Genomic DNA, 19,895 nt, shown 5'->3' with positions numbered 1-19,895 from the left:
TTGTTTGTAGTTATTATTTTCTAACTGAATATATACCAAAATCAAGAGGTTCTCAAAGCTTCATTATTAGCATAACAGTTCAATATCTAAATTTTACTGACAAAAACAAAAACATATTAGTAAAAAAGGATCAACATTTATATTCAAATAGACCTTTCCTATAATTCCTTACGGTTTCACTTTTCATGGAAGATATTTACAATACATAACGTTTATATCACAGATTTCATAGATGTAGTCGAATTATTTCATTATGCATGCCTCAATTGCTTTTATTCGTATCATGTTAAGAAAATAGAGTCATTCGTATTATGTTAAGAACATAGAGTCATTCGTATTGAATAAATAAGAAAAGTCTTTAAAAAACAATTCCATTTACAGTGTTTTGAAATATTTACAGAATAGCTTTTTGATCTGAAATCATGACAAACAAGGAATGAAGTAGTCAACATGTTACAAACACTTTCTTTTAGTTAATAATTCGTGCTGTTTCTAATCTGTATTTGCCTACCACCTATACTAAGGCATAATGACCGTCCTTATTTTTACTTCATACTTTGACTGTTGTACCACTTTATTTTATTTTATATTTATCTCATATTATGTCTATGTTTTTGAGCTTTTGAGTTTGCCATTTGCTTAGGAACTTTCTGTTTAGAATTTTACCGCGGTTTTCAGTATTTCTTTATTGTTTTACATATAAATTGTCAGTATTAACATACTGAAAAGAGAGGTATATTACAGTAACAAAGCGTGTTCTCAATTATGTTATGGTAAACTTAGATATAAGTTCCTTAAAAAAACTACAATCACTTTTAAATAAATACATTGAATACACTATACATTTTATAATACTGACTTGACTCCTGTCATAATAAAAATTAATCATACACAATATAATAACAAAGTCAAAATGATAATTCAAATCTGTTCGAAAACTATTACTGATAAATACCACTCGATCATTCGAAATAATTTAGTAAACGTTCAATAAAATTTAAATGTGTTATCGAAGTTTCTTTTGAACTAAAATATAAGTAACACCATGAAATATGTAATAAAAAAGAAACTTATGATTATTTCTTGTGGGATGAGGAAAAACAGTGTTTTTGTGAAAACTAATTTTCGTGGATATACAAAAGATCACATGGACATTTGAGTCCTTGGTTTGCATTTGTTCAAAAAAGCCGCCAAAATTGATATCACGTGAATTATGATTAAAACCCACAGTATAACTATTTACATCAAAATAAATAAAATAATATTTACAAGTTGGGGAATCTGTCTGAAGCGACAATAAGTCTATTATTAAGATTAATGTAATCATTATGAAAAAAAGAGGTATGTAATTGTTCACAAATTATATCACAATTGTATAAAACACCAGTTTGTATAACATTCCGGAATTACTTGTTATTTTTATCAATAGGCCATGATTTATCTCCAAAGTTCACAAAATTGTCCACCTTTACTACATAAATTTCACATTTCGTCTTCTGGTTCCGCTTTATTATGAGATATCTGAGCGGACACAGGGACAGGTGCATTGGGAACTTCAATAAGTGTATGCTCATTTCTTTGGCAGTATGACGAAGTATTAATATATTGTTCACGGTTACTTGCTTGACGTGATATATCGTTATCAATATCTTCTTTTTCTCTCAATGGTTGAAGTTCGACAGCACTATGATTCCCCTCACACCATTGTTCTTTGTTGATGTAGGGGCTTTTTTCACGGTCGATATCCTCATTTAACTTATTCTGATCAATCGAATGAGACGGAGCTTGCACCATTTTCGTATAGTGTGACGATATGTCGTTATCAATATCTTCTTTTACACTCAATGGTTGAAGTTCGCCAGCACTAGAATTCTCTTCACACCACTGATTTTTGTTGATGTAGGGGCTTTTGTCACGATCAATATTTGCATTTAACATATTCTGATCAATCGAATGAGACGGAGCTTGCTCCATTTTTGTATAGCGTGACAATATGTCGTTATCAATATCTTCTTTAACTCTCAATGGTTGAAGTTCGACAGCACTAAAATTATCTTCACACCACTGTTTTTTGTTGATGATGGGGCTTTTTTCACTGTCGAAATCCTCATTTAACTTATTCTGATTAATCGGATGAGATGGAGCTTGCTCCATTTTTGTATAGTCTGACGGTTCACCACTCATTTTTAGATAGCCATTGTATCCAAACGCTCCTTTGCTCGATTCACCTTCTGTCTTGTCTGCATCCACCATTTTTAAGTAATTAGAGGTATATAAATTCAAGTAATACTGAAAATATAGATACTACTTAAAGGTATGCAAAGTCTATATACACATATCATATTATGCATGTAGATTTATAATTGAAATCGCAAACATGAGAAAACTTAATACCTATAAGTTCTCCCGTTTATATAAAGGAAGTTTTGTGATGTCATTATTGAAAAACAAGATAGGATGTGGGAGAAATTCTCCTAAGAAGAGTCAAGTAATAAATTAACAATAATATATATTAATTAGAATAAGCTACAAAATATAGAAAAAATAAATTTGAGTTTTGTTTGTTTGTTTGTTCAATCACAACTGAAAGTGATATAATAAAATAATAATAAGCTTTAAACAGCCAATTTAGTTCAATTTTGTCAAAATTAGCTAAGAGTAATAGTTGATGAATTATTCACTTGCAAGTGAGTCTACGTTTACTGTCAACACCGAGGTTGTGAGACCGATTAGCACAAGTGCCAAGTGCGCCCAACTCCAAACTTAATTGACTAGGATTGTCAGTTTTCATATTCCGGCTTCCTCCTCAAATAAAAATGACAGCCTCGAAATAGCACAATAGTGTTATACGAAGACCAATCAACCAATTGATTACAATAATAGTTTAGTAAATCTCGTTTATATTCAAATGTTGAAGTATGTATTTGATAAAGAGCTGAAAAAGTAAGGGATGTTTACATTTGATTTGGTCTCAAATATACACTATAATCAAAATAATCAGTTTGTATTTAAGAGTATATTAAACACTTTACAGAAGAAAAAAAAGCTTGCTATTTTTTTCTATTTAGATTCTAACTAAATTGAGTCAGATTTGTACTGCTGTGAATTAATGAAATATGAATACACTTTTTTTTCATCATTGTACTGTTGTTCACTCCATTTTTGCGGATAACTTGTTGTTAAAGAGTGTCTTATATGTTCTTGATGTCTGATTAGATGCAAAAGATTTTAAACGCATGTCAACTCATCATTTAATTTTGCATCTGTGCGAGATAGGTATAGACTAATGTAGAACAATGCATTCAATTACTCTGTACTATTACAATGATATAATTCATGACATCTATGTAAACTCTGATAACTGACAACATGAATTTTGAGGGACGTTTACACTTGTACTTGGAAGAAAGTATACCTGTTTAACATTACCCTCTAAGAGATCTCCCATTAAACCGGCTAACTGTGTAAAAGATGGTCTCTCATCTGGTTCTGTTCGCCATGTTGCTTTCATGACTTTATACCTAAATAACGAGATCGATTTATTGAAATTTACATGAGACAAATTTAAGATATTATAGACTATTCAGAAAAGTAAAAAGATATTTGTTCTTCCTAAGTATCAAATGAAATAAGAATATTCAAAAGGGGGTAACCAGATGGTTTAGAGTTTTTGCAGTTCAAGTAAATCCAATAATACATTCATTGTATAACTTTATTTTTGAATATCTGACGGAAAATAGATTACAATTTCAGATGAAAATTATTACTAGTTGTAATTCCAATTGAAAGCCTTTCATAACAACGGAAATAATTAACAACGATATGTGTTATTTCAACCTAGAAGAAAATTACTCTTTTTTCTTTTAATTGTTCATATTTGACTTCTGTATGACAGTCGCATAAAATTCCATTATATTGATATGAATGTGTGATCAAATAAAGGCAACATGAGTATACTGCTGTTCAAAAGTCGATTAAGAGAAAACAAATCCGGGTTACGAACTCAAACCGAGGGAAACACATCAACTACAAGTATAAAAGGAAAACAACGAAACAACAGAAAAACTGCAGTGCAACAAAAACAAACGACAATGCAACACATACAGAATAGAACTATAAGATAATTACTGCAATTTTCCCGACTTGGTGCAGTACATTTTAAGAAAAAAATGGTGGGTTGAACCTGTTTTGTGGCTAACCAAACCTAGCTCTTTTATGGCAATGTTAAATACGACTCTAAAATGACAACATTACATGACAAGAGTCCAGTTCAAATAAATGCAAAAACTTTCAGAACAGAGAAAAACACAAAGAAACAATACAATAGTACATTTCAACATGCTAACCATAGAATACAAACAAGCACGTGAAACAACCTAGGACAGCACATAAAACAACACAACAGAACCACGCATTGTCTGTCACACGACTGAATCAACGACACAAAAGTGACGTCACAGGTAAATTACTAAACATTTGATATAGTTCAAGAGCAGGTTTTTAATTATGTTATTTGATGTATTATATAACAATTACATGAATATCAATATAGAATTGTGTTAGTAATTCGATAATTTATTGTATTATCAAGCTATGTCGGTATTTCTTCTAAATCTAGTCAAACAAATAAATCGTGTACGTTAAGCTACTTTGAACTACAAACGATAAAACAATAGATTAACATGTCAAAAATAAGGGTACAGTAGTCAAGACATATTAAGACAAACAATTATGTCAACAAAGAAATCCAAAACGGCATATAGCCAAAGCTCATAAATAAAAACAAAAGACAAGAATACAAAAAATTACCAGACACAATATTGCAATGACAACATGTATAAGTACCGAGCCACGTCAAATGAATATTACCAAAAAATCTTTATTCTAATTCTTTTACTGTTTTGTTGACTTATTTGTCTTTTCGTTTTTCTATGACATGGTCAGTTCATTTTCGACTTATGAGCTTTGAATGCCCCCCTTGTTTCTTATGGAAAGTTATGACCTTTGATTCGTACATAAGAGATATAACCTTTCAGAAACTCGAGAGTAATTACAATCTTTCCATGTAATAAACCATATGTTATAAGAGGGATTACTACAAAGTATTCAGATCAAGATAAGATAATAATAGTTATCAAAAGTACCAGGGTTATAATTTAGAACCCCAGACGCGCGTGTCGTCTACGTGAGACTCATCAGTGACGCTCATATCATAATAGGTATAAAGCCAAACAAGTACAAAGTTGAAGCGCATTGAGAATTCAAAATTCCAAAAGAATTGAGAATGGAAATGGGGAAATGTGTTAAAGAAAACACAAACCGATCATGGAGGAGAAAAAAGCCGAAGGCCGACAATGGGTTGTCGATACTTCCTCCAGATTGCCCCTATAGAAACGTGTGTACTAGTTCAATGATAGTAGACGTCTTACTAGACTCCAAAAAATGAACTAAAACTGTAAATCATTCAAGACTAACAAAGGACAAAGGACTTACAATTCATCAGATGAATATTCTGGTTTCTCCATAACATAACCGTCCTTCAGCAGGTTTATAAATTTTTCGTTGATTTCAATGCCCGGGTAAGGTGTACCACCTATCAAATAATGAGTTTTAAATAGTTATGTACTACAAATGTTGCAGTTATCTGGTTTCAAAACTTAAACATGATGCATAATATTGAATGAGGGGTCTGCTTCATGCAAGAAATAGGTAGCAGGTCACAACCATAAGAAAACAAATATATTCATCAATTTAATGAAAATACATTATCATACATGAATATAAACAAAATAGTAATATAATTATAAGTTATCCTTTTGTGATAAGCATTTGATCAAAACTTACCTAATGAACATATTTCCCATAGGAACACACCATAGGACCATCTAAAAGATACAATCATATTAAGTTATATTTTGAATAATTCATGTTTTAAAATGTCCAATGCAAAAATCTTATAAAAATACCCCTACCCAACAAGTGCCGGAAAAAATGAATTTCTTAGGTCCCTCGATTGAAAGTATTTAGTCACGCAATCCTGTGGGTCATTATTAGTTGTGTAAATTTTGATGTGTTAACGGTTACTTATACATTACTTTTAGTGATGTAGATTTGATGTGTTAAAGTTTACTTTCACGTCACTTTAAGTTGTGTAGATTTGATGTGTTAAAGGTTACTTTCACGTCATTTTAAGTTGTGTAGATTTGATGTGGTAAAGGTTACTTTCACGTCACTTTTAGTTATGTAGATTTGATGTTGGAAACGGTTACTTTCACGTCACCTTTATTGATGTAGATTTGATGTGTTTTAAAGAAGTTACTTTCACGTCACTTTTAGTTGTGTAGATTTGATGTTGGAAACGGTTACTTTCACGTCACCTTTATTGATGTAGATTTGATGTTGGAAACGGTTACTTTCACGTCACTTTTAGTTGTGTAGATTTGATGTTGGAAACGGTTACTTTCACGTGACCTTTATTGATTTAGATTTGATGTGTTTTAAAGAAGTTACTTTAACGTCACTTTTAGTTGTGTAGATTTGATGTTGGAAACGGTTACTTTCACGTCACCTTTATTGATGTAGATTTGATGTGTTTTAAAGAAGTTACTTTAACGTCACTTTTAGTTGTGTAGATTTGATGTTGGAAACGGTTACTTTCACGTCACCTTTATTGATGTAGATTTGATGTTGGAAACGGTTACTTTCACGTCACTTTTAGTTGTGTAGATTTGATGTTGGAAACGGTTACTTTCACGTCACCTTTATTGATGTAGATTTGATGTGTTTTAAAGAAGTTACTTTAACGTCACTTTTAGTGGTGTAGATTTGATGTTTTACGGTTAATGTCCCATTATTTAGTGATGTGTTAAAGGTAACTTACACATCACTTTTAGTGGTGTAAATTTGATGTGTCAAAGACTCAATTGCCATCCATTTTACAGGAACTGGTCCCTGAAATTATACATTCAATCACATTTTCTGACAACACTGGCAACAAAAAGCAACACAATTTTAAAAGAATATTTCTTAATGAGCTATATAATTGAATTTGTATATGTTTTTCAATAGAAACTGTTAAATAAGGTTATTCAACGTTAAACATCTCCAATTGTTCAGCCTTCTTAAATTGTGCCACAAGCTTTAGACAGGAGTGGATCTTCCCAAGTGACTGATGACAGTATTCTAACAGCAATAAATAAGGAAAAAACATATTTTCAGTTTTTCAAGAAATAATAAAAAAAAAATTAAACATCAGTAACTCTTCACAAATTTAAAGACTTGCAGTCTACTTCACTCACATATCATACGCTAAAAGAGTGAACATCCTTTTCTTCTTTGAAAAACATTGTAGCATCTATGTTTGCTTAATTGAAACAAAATATGCAACGTTGTGTGCGTGCATTTTGCTCACATTTAAACTTAACCTATATCCAGGAACTAGAACAAAAATTGTCAAAATAAAAAAAAACAAATCCTGTTCTTATAAAGAAATTGAAAATTGAAAATTGACAAATATGCACCATAATCAAAACTTACATCTCCTTTTTTACGATACTCGGGATTCTTATAACAGTCTTTAGCAAGACCAAAATCACAGATTTTCACAACATTATCTTGTGCTAACAGGACATTCCTAGCTGCCAAGTCTCTGTGAATGTACTGAAATAAAAGTTAAAACTTATAATGTGCCTAAATGTTAATTACGTGTCATGTCCTGAATTTTCCAGTGTTGTATTCTCATGTTGTAAGATATATTTAAACAAAAGTGTATTAACCAAGTTTCAAATTTAGTCTTAACAGAAATATTACTTTTTCATTTTTATCTTATTTCAAGATTATAACTAAATCGCTGATTATAGTTAAGTATGTTGTCCATTTAAATGCTGTCACCTTTTTAAAAGTCAAGTATTCCATTCCTCTTGCAACTTGGAAAGCCCAGCAAATTAGATTGTTCGTGGTCAAAAGAGGACCATTTTCATTCTCTAGAGGTCCGTTATTCAGATTATCTGGTAATTTATTGTCTTTGGGATCCTTAAACGTTTTCTTCTTTTGAATCAGGTAGTTACGAAGATTTCCAAAATGGCAGTATTCAATAATCACCATTAGTTCACCTTGAAAGTGCCAAAACAACACATTTGTAAGAAGAGCAAGAGTTATCCGGATAGCAAGACTAATACTGTGTTTGTTACATTTCAATGTTGTGTTTTTGTTATGTCCTCTTATATTTGATGTGTTCCCTCAGTTTTAGTTTGTAACCCGGACTTGTTTTTTTTCTCAATCGATTTTTTGAATTTCAAACAGCGGTATACTACTGTTGCCTTTATTTAATACTCTCATGTAGATGCATATCATTGTTTCAGTGACAACGTTTAAGGTTTGAAAACTGTACATGAAGAGATTTAGATATGATACTAACTACAATATGTTCCATATCCGTTTTTATATGACTGGTATTCCGCTGATAATCTTTTACTGATAGCAATGTATATGTCAAAGGTCAAAATTACATCAAATTCCAATAAGATATCCACAAACAACAAAAATTCGGTACAAAAAGTTCTATGGCAACAAAGAAATGTACCTGCTACCAAGCAAACAAGGTTTAACTACTAGTATCAGAGTAGTCAAACGTCCATTGTTAATATCACACCAATAATGCACCAAGAAACTAAGTTTGGTCACTCTAAGTTTTAAACACAGTTTTGCCTTGGACACGAATCTGACAACGTATTACTATCAGAGGTGTAAAAATTAAGGTCACAGTGACCTTTTTTTGTATTGCCTTTCAATGAATTGACCATAATACCAGTTTGGATAATCTTTATTCATTCTACTGTTATACCTCGTAAACGAATCAGACAAGGTTTAAATATCGATGTTAACATGACAGAGGTCAAGTCAAATTGAGAATGGAAACGGAGAATGTGTCAAAAAGACAACCTGTGTAAAGAGCAGAAAGCAGCCTAAAGTCAGCTTCTAATGGTATTATACATACCAAGTTCTGCGGTACAATAACATGATTGTTGTAAAAAATAATGTACATGTATAATTAGACTATCGTCTTAAAAACTCTTAGTCTATATAGAGTGGTAATGGTAAATACTATGGAATTCACTTACCATATTTGATTTCTTTTGTCACGGCACCCAATAAATTTACAATGTTAAGATGCTGACCAAGATGTATCATTATCTTCAGCTCTGACATCAAAGCCATCATCTGTTCTTTATCTGTACAATCTGGCAACATGAATTAAATAAAAATGATACAAAAATGAACTTAGATGCAGAAGTTTATCGAATACTTAAATTTCCCTTTTATAAATAGCAATTAGTCATATTTTTACAGGATATACTTCTCTTCTGATTGTAATGCTGTTTAGCATTTACTATATTTTAGATCCTTGGAATTTTTGGAAGATAGACGGTAGTTTAATAATCTTCCTAACTACCTTAGTCTAAGAAATCAGCCATGGGGGAAGCGAAATTTGAAATTAAAAGCGATTCAAAATTGAAATTAAGTCAATTGAAAGATATTTAGTATGTTTATAATTCCAAGCAGAATATCTCAGATTATTTCTGAAAAAAAATCGATCTTAAAAAGTTTGAGTCTCGGATAAAGAACAAAAATTTGCTTCAACAAATTAGCAGATTTGTTGTGCTGATATTTAGAGGAAAACTATTGCTTCTCTTTCATAATAAGCAATTATTTTATATTTTTTCAAAGACTTATACATGTATATTTTGTTTTGCATGGAAAGTTAAAATTAAATAAAAGTCGATTGAAGGATATTGATTTTGTTTAAAAAATCAAACAGAATATTTCAGAGATTATTTCGGAAAACGAATTTGACCCAAATATTTATCTTATTATTTTATAATTTTATGAATAAAATACGTGTTTCAGTCGTGTATCACAATCTCTGGATGGTTCTGTCGTAGAGTTGTCACTTGTTTAGCCGTACATGTCAAATTAATATCATATATTGTGTTGCAACTGTAGATGCTACTGACGAGGAATTGTAACAGAAGGCTGCCAAAAGCTGAATTTTTTTATTCAGTCTAAGTGTTTGAGTGGTCTAGAGTGCTGAACATAGTGTAATCAATTTTATCTCGATATCATAATAGCATGACGAATGACAAACAAATGTTTACTTCCGCAGATTTAATAGTGGTGTGCTGATATATTTATACTTTGGTAAATACATACATAGTATCAGTTAAGAAAAATGTTATTTTACTGGGAAGATACTCATTGGGTATGACAAATCTCAATAACCACCCTGCTAAGTGAAAGTTTACATAGTTTAATGTCTACCTTTAGCCATTTTTACGGCAACTGTTGAACCTATTTCATTTTCAAGTATACCAATAGCTTCTGCTTTAATGACACGACCAAAATTTCCCTGACCTAATACCATACCTAAAATTATAATAAAATATATAAGCTTTTCTTGAAAATGTATTTCTGCTCTTAATAACAAATAAATTGTATTAATGGTATGGTTGATTTTCTTAAATTTTTTAAATAGCGTTTACTCTTATAACTTTTACGTTTTTGATGGGTTTCATGTTGTTCATTCTTTAGTTTTTACAGTGTTTGATTGACTTATCTGTCTTTTCGTTGTCTTTAGGGTTGTTGTTTTACGATGGCGTGTTCAGGTTTTTTTTTCTACTTTCGAATGTCCACTTGGCTTCTCCCGTCTCTTTTTTGCACTTATTTTTTTAATTCGTCGTTGGGTATTTTGTAAGTGGTCATATATGTGTTTTGTTTGGAATATCAAGCCACATGATGTTGGAATCAATTCTCTTTACATCTCAAACTTATTTGATATACCATGTGGTGTTCTATATACTTTCAACATACTATTACTTTTACTTCTATTTAACACCAATATAATAATTAAACCCTTTCTTACACATTTTACAAATATCATGATTCTTCGGCCGACATGTATACATTTTTAACACTTATGATTACGATATATACTGAAAGCATCAATTTAATTCTAACAAGTGTTTAAATAAACGTTAAATCAGCAGACAGAAATAACTTGCATCAGTTTAAATTTCAAAATCATACGTATACTATCAATGAGTATCCGTAAACATATAATAAATCAAGGCAACAGTAGTTTATCGCTGTTCAAAATTCATAAATCGATTGAGAAAAAGAAAAATCCGGGTTACAAACTAAAACTAAAGGAAATGCATCATATATAAGAGGAGAACTACGACTCAACAGAAACACAACATTAAGATGTAACACACACAGAAACGAACTATAATATAACATTGGCCATTTTCTTGAATTGGTAAAGGACATTCTAAAAAGAAAATGGTGGGTTGAAGCTGGTTCTGTGGCATGCCAAACCTTCCGCTTTTATGGCAATGTTAACATAACAACATTACATGACAGGACTACAATAGAAATAAATGGAAGAACATATAGGACAAAGAAACACACGGATACATTTGTAGTAGCTAACAAAAGGTACAAGGTTTAAAATTTAACATGCCAGTCACGCGCCCTACCCACACAAGACCCACCAGCGACGCAAAGATGACAAAAGCAAAAAACAAGCACAAAGCCGAACAGCACCTGGGACCAAAATCTCAAAAAATTTGTGCCAAACACGATTAGGGTTTTCTGCCCGAGATAAGAACATCCTTATTATTTAAAATAATTCACACTATCTTATGTTATACTTTTGTGCCTATAACAGGTTTAAATTTTCAAAAAGCTTCCGTATACTTTTAAAAGCATCAAATCACTTATAATGAGCATAGTTAAATTGATATTTCTAAAAACTTCAGATTCATTTGACTTATCACAAATTGGTTTATATTAGATTTTGTCTGCTTACCCTGTGTGAGCCTCTTTTTTGGGAACTCCCATTTTGCATTATAGGGTAAACAGGATGTTTGTTCATTAATAGGTATATCTGGAATATAGTCTCCACTTGGATGCATCAATGTCCTCTCCAATTCTTCATGCTGAAAAAAGCAATTGAATGAAACAAAATTGTCATACTAATGAAATAAGAGAATGTATCTCTTTTTATACCATTGTATCTATAATGAGTTTATCTATGATATTGACTGGTATTTATCAACAGTTCTTTTGAATGTTTTGTTCACATCACACATCGTTGTCATCATAATGAAATTCTATGTGATTTTGATACAAACGAGAGGTTTAGCTAGCTATGTAACCAGGATTAATCAATCATTGTGTACATAAGAAAATGCCTGTACCAAATCAGGAATATAACATTTATTATCCATTCGTTTGATGTGTTACCGCTTTTGATTTCGCATTTGATAAGGGACTTTCCGTTTTTTTTAAATTTTGCTCGGAGTTCGATACATACAGGCAACAGTAGTATACCGCTGTTCTAAATACATAAATCGATTGAGAAAAAAACTAAAATTGAGGGAAACGCATCAAATATAAGAGGAGAACTACGACACAACAGAAACACAACATTAAGATGTAACACACACAGAAACAAACTATAATATAACAATGGCCATTTTCCTAACTTGGTAAAGGACATTTAACGAAAAAAATGGTGGGTTGAACCTGGTTTTGTGGCAAAACAAACCTCCCGTTTTTTTATTTCATTCTTTAAAACCTTTAAGCAGCGTACATTGTGTATGCCTTATTGATGACTTGCCTGTGCTACGGCGTTTTTTTTTTGGGAATTCTTTATTTATTTAAAGAGGATTGCCAACAGCCACAGGTTACGTGTGGGTCTCCTCTACGGCTACGGCGTTACGCTTGTAAAGTAAACACGTTACCAACACTACAAGTGTAATGACTTACCAGTTCAACAGTTTAACGCTTGTAAAGTACACACATTATCAACACTACAAGTGTAAAGACCTACCAGTGCAACAGCCTTACGCTTGTAAAGTACAAACACTACCAATACTACAAGTGTAATGGCTTACCATTGTTACAGCCTTACGCTTGTAAAGTACACACGTTACCAACACTACAAGTATAATGACTGCTACTGCTGCTGCAACCGCCACAGATACAATTATTTTGATGTCATGTGTCTTTAACGGTACCGTATGCTCTTCGCCTAAAAAGAATCATATCTATATAGCAAATGTTTCATTTCGACACATTTTATATATACAAATTTGAAATTATCTGTTCCATTTGCCTTATGTTAAACAACCTTAACAATTGTTTGTAGAATTTCGTTAGACAAAGTTGACCTTAGATGGAATTAAAATTGTTGTTTTTGTGCGTATTAATAAAAGAGAGGCAATATATACCAAAGGTACATTCATACCAATACGTCTTATATAAACTGACAATGCCATGGTTAAAAAACGGAAAACAAGACAGAGACAAACAACAATACAAAAACAAAAGGTAAAAAACTAAAACCCTGAGCAACACGAACCCTACACGAACAAAACAAGTGTAATTTCAATTTGACTATTGTAACCATTTCCTGGAAAACGTAAACATACGTAAAAAATAAACAATTGAAGCAAACAAGGCAGGTCCTTAATGCTCTTCAACTTCGAACTTTATTTGGCCTTTTTTATTTTTTTGGATTCGAGCGTCACTGATGAGTCTTTTGTAGACGAAACGCTCGTCTGGCGTATATACAAAATTTAGTCCTGGTATCTATGATGAGTTTATTCGTAATATCGTTCAGTTTACATACGAGTTGGGGTTTTTTTGGTTGGTTACATTTCATTTTGGTATGATTTTGTCATATATTCTTTTTTTTTTTTTTTTTTTTCTTTTATATATTTTTATATTCTTTATAATTCGCCGTTAATGCATTGACCGATAGTAAGAATTAAAGTCTGTTTCAACTTCCTCAGCCAAACATGTTCTTGTGCTGGATTTGTCAAACGTCTGTTATGTTCTAAAGACTTTTTTAATAGACCTTGAAGTTCAATGTGTTTTTAATACAGTTTTTTTGGCTATTTCGTAGGGTCTATTTTGATTATAAAGCTCTTCAGGTATCCGAGTTGTTATGCCTCATTCGCTTTAAATTCAGATTTTGAGCTTTCCTGATATCGGTATTTATTTAACACCATGTTCACAGTAAACAAGGATGGATTTTTTAACCATATCAAACAAGATATAGTTGGCTCTCAATAATGACGACTTAAGTCTGTATACTAAAGAAATTTATCCTGTTGAACTTAATTTTAATAAAGCTAGTACTAACAATGACTACTGCCCTTTCCTCGATCTTGATATCTATATCACTAACGGAAAGCTTACTACTAAAATATATGGTAAAAGAGATGATTTTCCATTTCCTATCGTTAATTATCCATTTTTAAATGGCGACGTTCCCTTGCCACCATCTTTAGGTGTTTATATACTTAACTTGTACGATTCGCTCGTGTATGTAACAATGTTTTAGATTTTAACGAGAGAAATTTATGTATTACTGAAAAAATATTACACCAGAGTTTTTGATATCACAAACTAGTCAAAACATTTACTAGATTTTATCATTGGTAGAACGACATCATTCGTAAATTTAACTTGACTTGCAGACTTCTTATACGTTCAGGTATTTCACATCCATTTTTTATGGAAATGTTCTTTATAAAGCACAAAAATATCAGTATTCACCTCTAAAACTCACAAAACCTTTAAATAGAATTATTAAGAAGGGATATAGTTACGATACTGTTGTCAGGGCATTAAATGTTGCATATTTTGGCGTTAATATTGATTCACTTATAGAGTCTTTGCGTCGGAACTAAACACATTTATTCAAAAACCAGTTGTTGGCATGACACGGATTATGTTCTTCTCATATATGTTATGATGGTATGATACTAAACCCCTAACGGAAAGGATTGTGCCTAATATTCATATGATGAAATCATAATTTTTCAATCAGTTTACTTGTTTGGAGCTGGCATGTCAGTTAACTGCTAGTAGTCTGTTGTTATTTATGTATTATTGTCATTTTGTTTATTTTCTTTGGTTACATTTTCTGACAGCAGACTCGGACTTCTCTTGAACTGAATTTTAAAGTGCGTATTGTTATGCGTTTACTTTTCTACATTGGCTAGAGGTATAGGGGGTGGGGTTGAGATCTCATCAACATGTTTAACCCCGCCGCATTTTTGCGCCTGTCCCAAGTCAGGAGCCTCTGGCCTTTGTTAGTCTTGTATTATTTTAATTTTAGTTTCTTGTGTACAATTTGGAAATTAGTATGGCGTTGATTATCACTGAACTAGTATATATTTGTTTAGGGGCTAGCTGAAGGACGCCTCCGGGTAGGGGATTTTCTCGCTACATTGAAGACTTGTTGGTGACCTTTTGCTGTAGTTTTTTCTATTGTCGGGTTGTTGTCTCTTTGACACATTCCCCATTTCCATTCTCAATTTTAAGATATATTCACTGATGCTTAAAACTGCTATAATTTCAGTGATCCCAACAAACAGTAAAATCTGACTAATAATAAATATTGATTATATGAATGATTACATATTTAAATCATACGTAGATAAAACACGTGACTTAAATACCTTTACTGGATGTGACTTTGACATTATATAAAAGTCATACAACATGTTTGTGTCTCATACAAAGATAGTCAGAAGTGGGACAAGGACTTATGAAAACACATGGAAGTTACAGCTTGTTGATCTAGAAACAGTAGATACAGATAATCTATTTACAGACGACGTAAGTATATACCCGCTTTTAACTTCAATTACTCTAAACATCTTTTCATTTTTGATCATATTTTAGTACCGTACCAACAACTAATGTCCAGTTCATATAAGCCACGCCCACTCTATTTTTTGCTTCACATGTATAAACACCTTGATGAATCTTGGAAGTTTCATTAATTCTTAAACTGAAATTATAAATCAGCAATCTATATAACACAATCGAAAAGAATTTCGAATACTATTATGAATAATAAAATTGCTGAACTGTATTAATCTAACTCTCTTCTATCAATATTTCATATGACAAATATTCTAGGCATGATCAAATGAATAATATATTCTCTACAATAAAGGAGAAGCTGTTAACTTTTATTTTATTTTATTTATTTAAAAGAAAACCAAACAAATATCATATATCAATCTAAGACATCGTCGAATTCTTCAGTTAGAAATGCCGAACTCATTTTTTCATGTGAAGCTTTGATAAATGATATTTTCTTACAAAATATCGTTATAAGCTCTTGAAACTATTGTCAAATATGTTTAATAAATGTCAATTTGGGATTTTGGAAAGACAAATAGGTAACAAAATATTCCTTTTGAGTATATAATATTATTATTCTATAATGTGCATTGACAATACATACCTCTTTTGATTATTTGTGAAGTATATTCCGAAGATATTTGTATACTCTATTAATTTATTGTCTTTAAACCATCGAAAGCTGGGTTCTGGTGTTCCTACCATTTCACAATCAGCTACTTTGTAAGATATTCCCTTGTTGATATTAATTCTTGTCTTTTGGTGATGCTGTCCTTCTACTAAATGAGGTTTTACTAACCCTAAAACAGAATGATATGGAATTCGTTATGTAAAAACAATATACGTGGCTTCTGAACAGTATGGAAAATAAAAAAAATGTATCGAGCCAACATGCATGACTTGTACTTGGAACACTAATACCCGTTTGATAAAAAAAAATGTGAAAATTAAACACTGACCAATACAAACTCCACCAATACCTGTTTGTTCAGAAAAATTATGAAAATTAACACTGACCAATACAAACTCCACCAATACCTGTTTGATCAGAAAAATTATGAAAATTAAAGACTGACCAATACAAATTCCGCCAAAACCTGTTTGATCTCAGGTGCTCCAGAAGAGTATGGCACCCACCAGGTTGCTTATTTTAGGAATATGGCAGATGTTATAAAACAAATATCTGTTTTGTTGCACATCGGTGTTCCTGTTGTTCCTTTGTTTTCCTCGGAATGTAACCCGGATTTGGTTTTCTTTTCCCAATCGATTTATGACTTTTAAACAACATTATACCACTGTTGCCTTATTTATTTTCTGGGAAAATCTAGTTAAATGACTCATTCGGTGATTTCACAAACAAGGAAAAGATGGAACATGTCCGTGGTCATCCATGCGTTACAGACATTCAATATCGCTAAAGCAGTTTGACATGGTGTCCGTTACATCTTCGAATGTATGAAATCAACTTAAAACCCTTGTTTCAATAGTCTTGTAAACAACAACCCTTTATTACTGAAATCATAATATATCCTTTACAGGCACTGAAATTGGTTTTCATGACGTCCTGCTCTTTTTGTAAAAAAAAATTGCCCCCATTTCCCTTGTTTGCCGTGTTTTGGCATAACTTTTATTGTCAATTTCTAGATGTAAAACAAAATATAAGAAGGATATAACTTGATCGTTAATATTCTATTTATAAAGTTCAATGAATGGATGCCTTGAACATAGTGACCAATTTTGAATTAAGAAGAGGACGTCATCTGTATATCTATTATTAATTTTCTTTTTTACCTCTCATACACATTTGGGGAAAACGGAAAATACAGTAGTAAATGACATTTCAAATGAATAAATTTTGGCTTGAGAATTCAATTCAGCAGGATAGCTGTAAACGATATATAAAGGCATAAGATTTTTTCCAAGTTTATCATTTTGTGTCCATCAATGCAAATGTAAAAATATCCGTGTTAGAGTTAAAGTGGAAAATACCTCTAACTATAATCTTTTTTTCTGTTCTATCTGGTTCAATATGACCACTACTTTCACGTTTTGTACCCAGACAAACATAGGAACCAGTATCTGATACTTGTATTGAATGAATAACTAGCTCAACCGTCAGGGAAAAAGCAGATCTGAAATGGAAATGAAGGTTAAATGCTCTTAAACTAAAAACTAATGAATCTAGGAAAAAACTTTTCAACAATCGTATTTTCTTCATAAGATATTTTATCCCAAAAAAAGGTCAATTACCATGTCCCTTATAACTTACTATAATACTTTCTCGCTTTTCTTTTATATAAGTAATGTTGATGTTGCCGTCCTTAAGGGCATACGCTACAGTTTTGATCCCGTATTGACAGTTTGATGAAAATTTCCATATAGACTATGTTTCGCCTGATTAAAGTCATAAGAAACCTCAAATCAAAAAAAATAATGCATATGGTTTTTTTTTAACTCAATGGATAGTTTTCATTATAAAACTTATGTACATATACTTTTTTCTGAAGACAATTCTTTAATTTATTCATATTTAGAAGAAGTTTACTTTGTTTTAATTGATTCCTTCCAGGAAGCAATTCCCCCGACATATTTTCCGTATGCAAAGTGACCTCAGTGTGACCCATCTCGTAAAAATCCGGTGATCACAATACGCATGGATGTCCTTATAATAAACTATTATTTGAATTTACATGTTAAACACGTGCTAAATTTCCATGCTTTTTTGTTGATTTTTTGTCGATTGTTGACAAACAGGTGACAATCGTTAAACTTCGGCTTCAAAACACGAACTTTAATTACCTGCCATATTTTCACAACAACAATGACCGATTGAAAAAGAAATTGACGATTATACGAAATTTACACGAAAAAAATGATAAATGCGTGCACAGAAGACTAAGTTTATGATGTTTGTATGCATTGGTTCAAGAATTGGAAGAACAATTTGTTTCACCGGTCACTCGTTTCTTTAAATCTTTTAACCAAATATGTAATTATAAAATATACCTTCATGTGCTACTTTTTGAGTTAAATGAGGTCGAAATTTTGTATATTTGCTCAAAATTCGGATTTGTGGCCGTATTTTCCCTTTCGAAAGAAAGCCATCAATGTTTTGTTTTAAAAGATAAACACAAATTGATTTTGTTAAATGATTTGTAATTCCTGTATTTTATATGTATTCTAAAAAATTATGCATTTTTTTATTCAGAAATAACTCATATTTATCACATGGTCATGAATTAAGAAAAAAAAACGTATTTTTTCTGTATATTTTTCAAAATTAAAAAAAAAAAGCACCATTTACAGTTTTATAAAATTTGGTCCACATAATCTCCCTGCAAAATGGAACAAAATGTCCATGCACTCGTTTTCAAATTAATCAGTTTGAATGATAAAAATTAGTCGAAAAATGCATCTTTTCCCGATAAGTCATAGTTTGACGTCGCGAAATTAACATTTTAAGTAAGCAACGTCATTACCTCTCCTGTAACTGTATCGTATGCCCTTAAAGTTTTGTTGTTGAGTTCATTTGTAGTTTAACTTGTTTTACATCTACTACTGTATGTTATTGTTACTTAATGATTTATATAGTAAATGTAAGTTTCATTCATCATTACCTTCCCCTAGTTAATGTGCTTTTGTTCACATTTTCAATAGATTGCAATGTTTCCGATTCTTCTTCTCTGTACCGTATATTCACTTTATTATATTCCCACAAGGTGGCGTAGCAGATGATTGTTATATTGTCTTCCTCAATAGGTTTGTCATTAGAAATGTTTAAAGATAAACTTTCTTTCTTTTCTACAAAATAGAAAGTTTTTTATTTCAATTTTGCACATTAGCCTTGTGTTTGAAATTACAATTTCACTTAAACATGATAAAAGAAATGTAAATATTAAAACAAATGGATTCGAGAATCACAGTACAAAGTATTATTAAAAAATAGTAAGCGGCAGTAGCTGGAAAGGGCCAAGTCCTTTTGAGCACAACACTCTGGAAAAACTCAACGGCATCCTACCATATACATATTAATATCTAACTACGAAACAACTGCCATGTAGATATAATAAACTATGGAGTATTGGTTACAATGATAAGGTAGTTGTTAGAAAGTCAAATTGTTCATTATAAAAATGAACGTGTTTATGGATAAACTAAACAGAATTAAT

The 19,895-nt window shown here is 31.4% G+C and overlaps 1 protein-coding gene across 1 annotated transcript; it reads right to left on the bottom strand.

Moving 5' to 3' along the window:
- Positions 1 to 668: 668 nt before the first annotated feature.
- Positions 669 to 19,739, bottom strand: LOC143042951 (vascular endothelial growth factor receptor 1-like). The gene is made up of 16 exons (XM_076215455.1): positions 19,730 to 19,739; positions 19,344 to 19,527; positions 17,716 to 17,858; positions 16,331 to 16,526; positions 15,768 to 15,868; positions 12,957 to 13,093; positions 11,867 to 11,996; positions 10,318 to 10,422; positions 9,120 to 9,239; positions 7,891 to 8,111; positions 7,537 to 7,659; positions 6,881 to 6,951; positions 5,845 to 5,885; positions 5,494 to 5,593; positions 3,416 to 3,521; positions 669 to 2,289 (listed from the first exon to the last, which is right to left on the bottom strand). The coding sequence occupies exons 1-16, from the start codon at positions 19,737 to 19,739 to the stop codon at positions 1,483 to 1,485; spliced, it is 2,595 nt and encodes an 864-aa protein (XP_076071570.1). The 3' UTR covers positions 669 to 1,482.
- Positions 19,740 to 19,895: the final 156 nt, after the last annotated feature.

Source organism: Mytilus galloprovincialis, chromosome 8, assembly GCF_965363235.1.
Source record: "Mytilus galloprovincialis chromosome 8, xbMytGall1.hap1.1, whole genome shotgun sequence".
Lineage (NCBI taxonomy): Eukaryota > Metazoa > Mollusca > Bivalvia > Mytilida > Mytilidae > Mytilus > Mytilus galloprovincialis.
The sequence above is the reverse complement of the archived record's forward strand: the minus strand, read 5'-3'. Positions and strand labels throughout refer to the sequence as shown.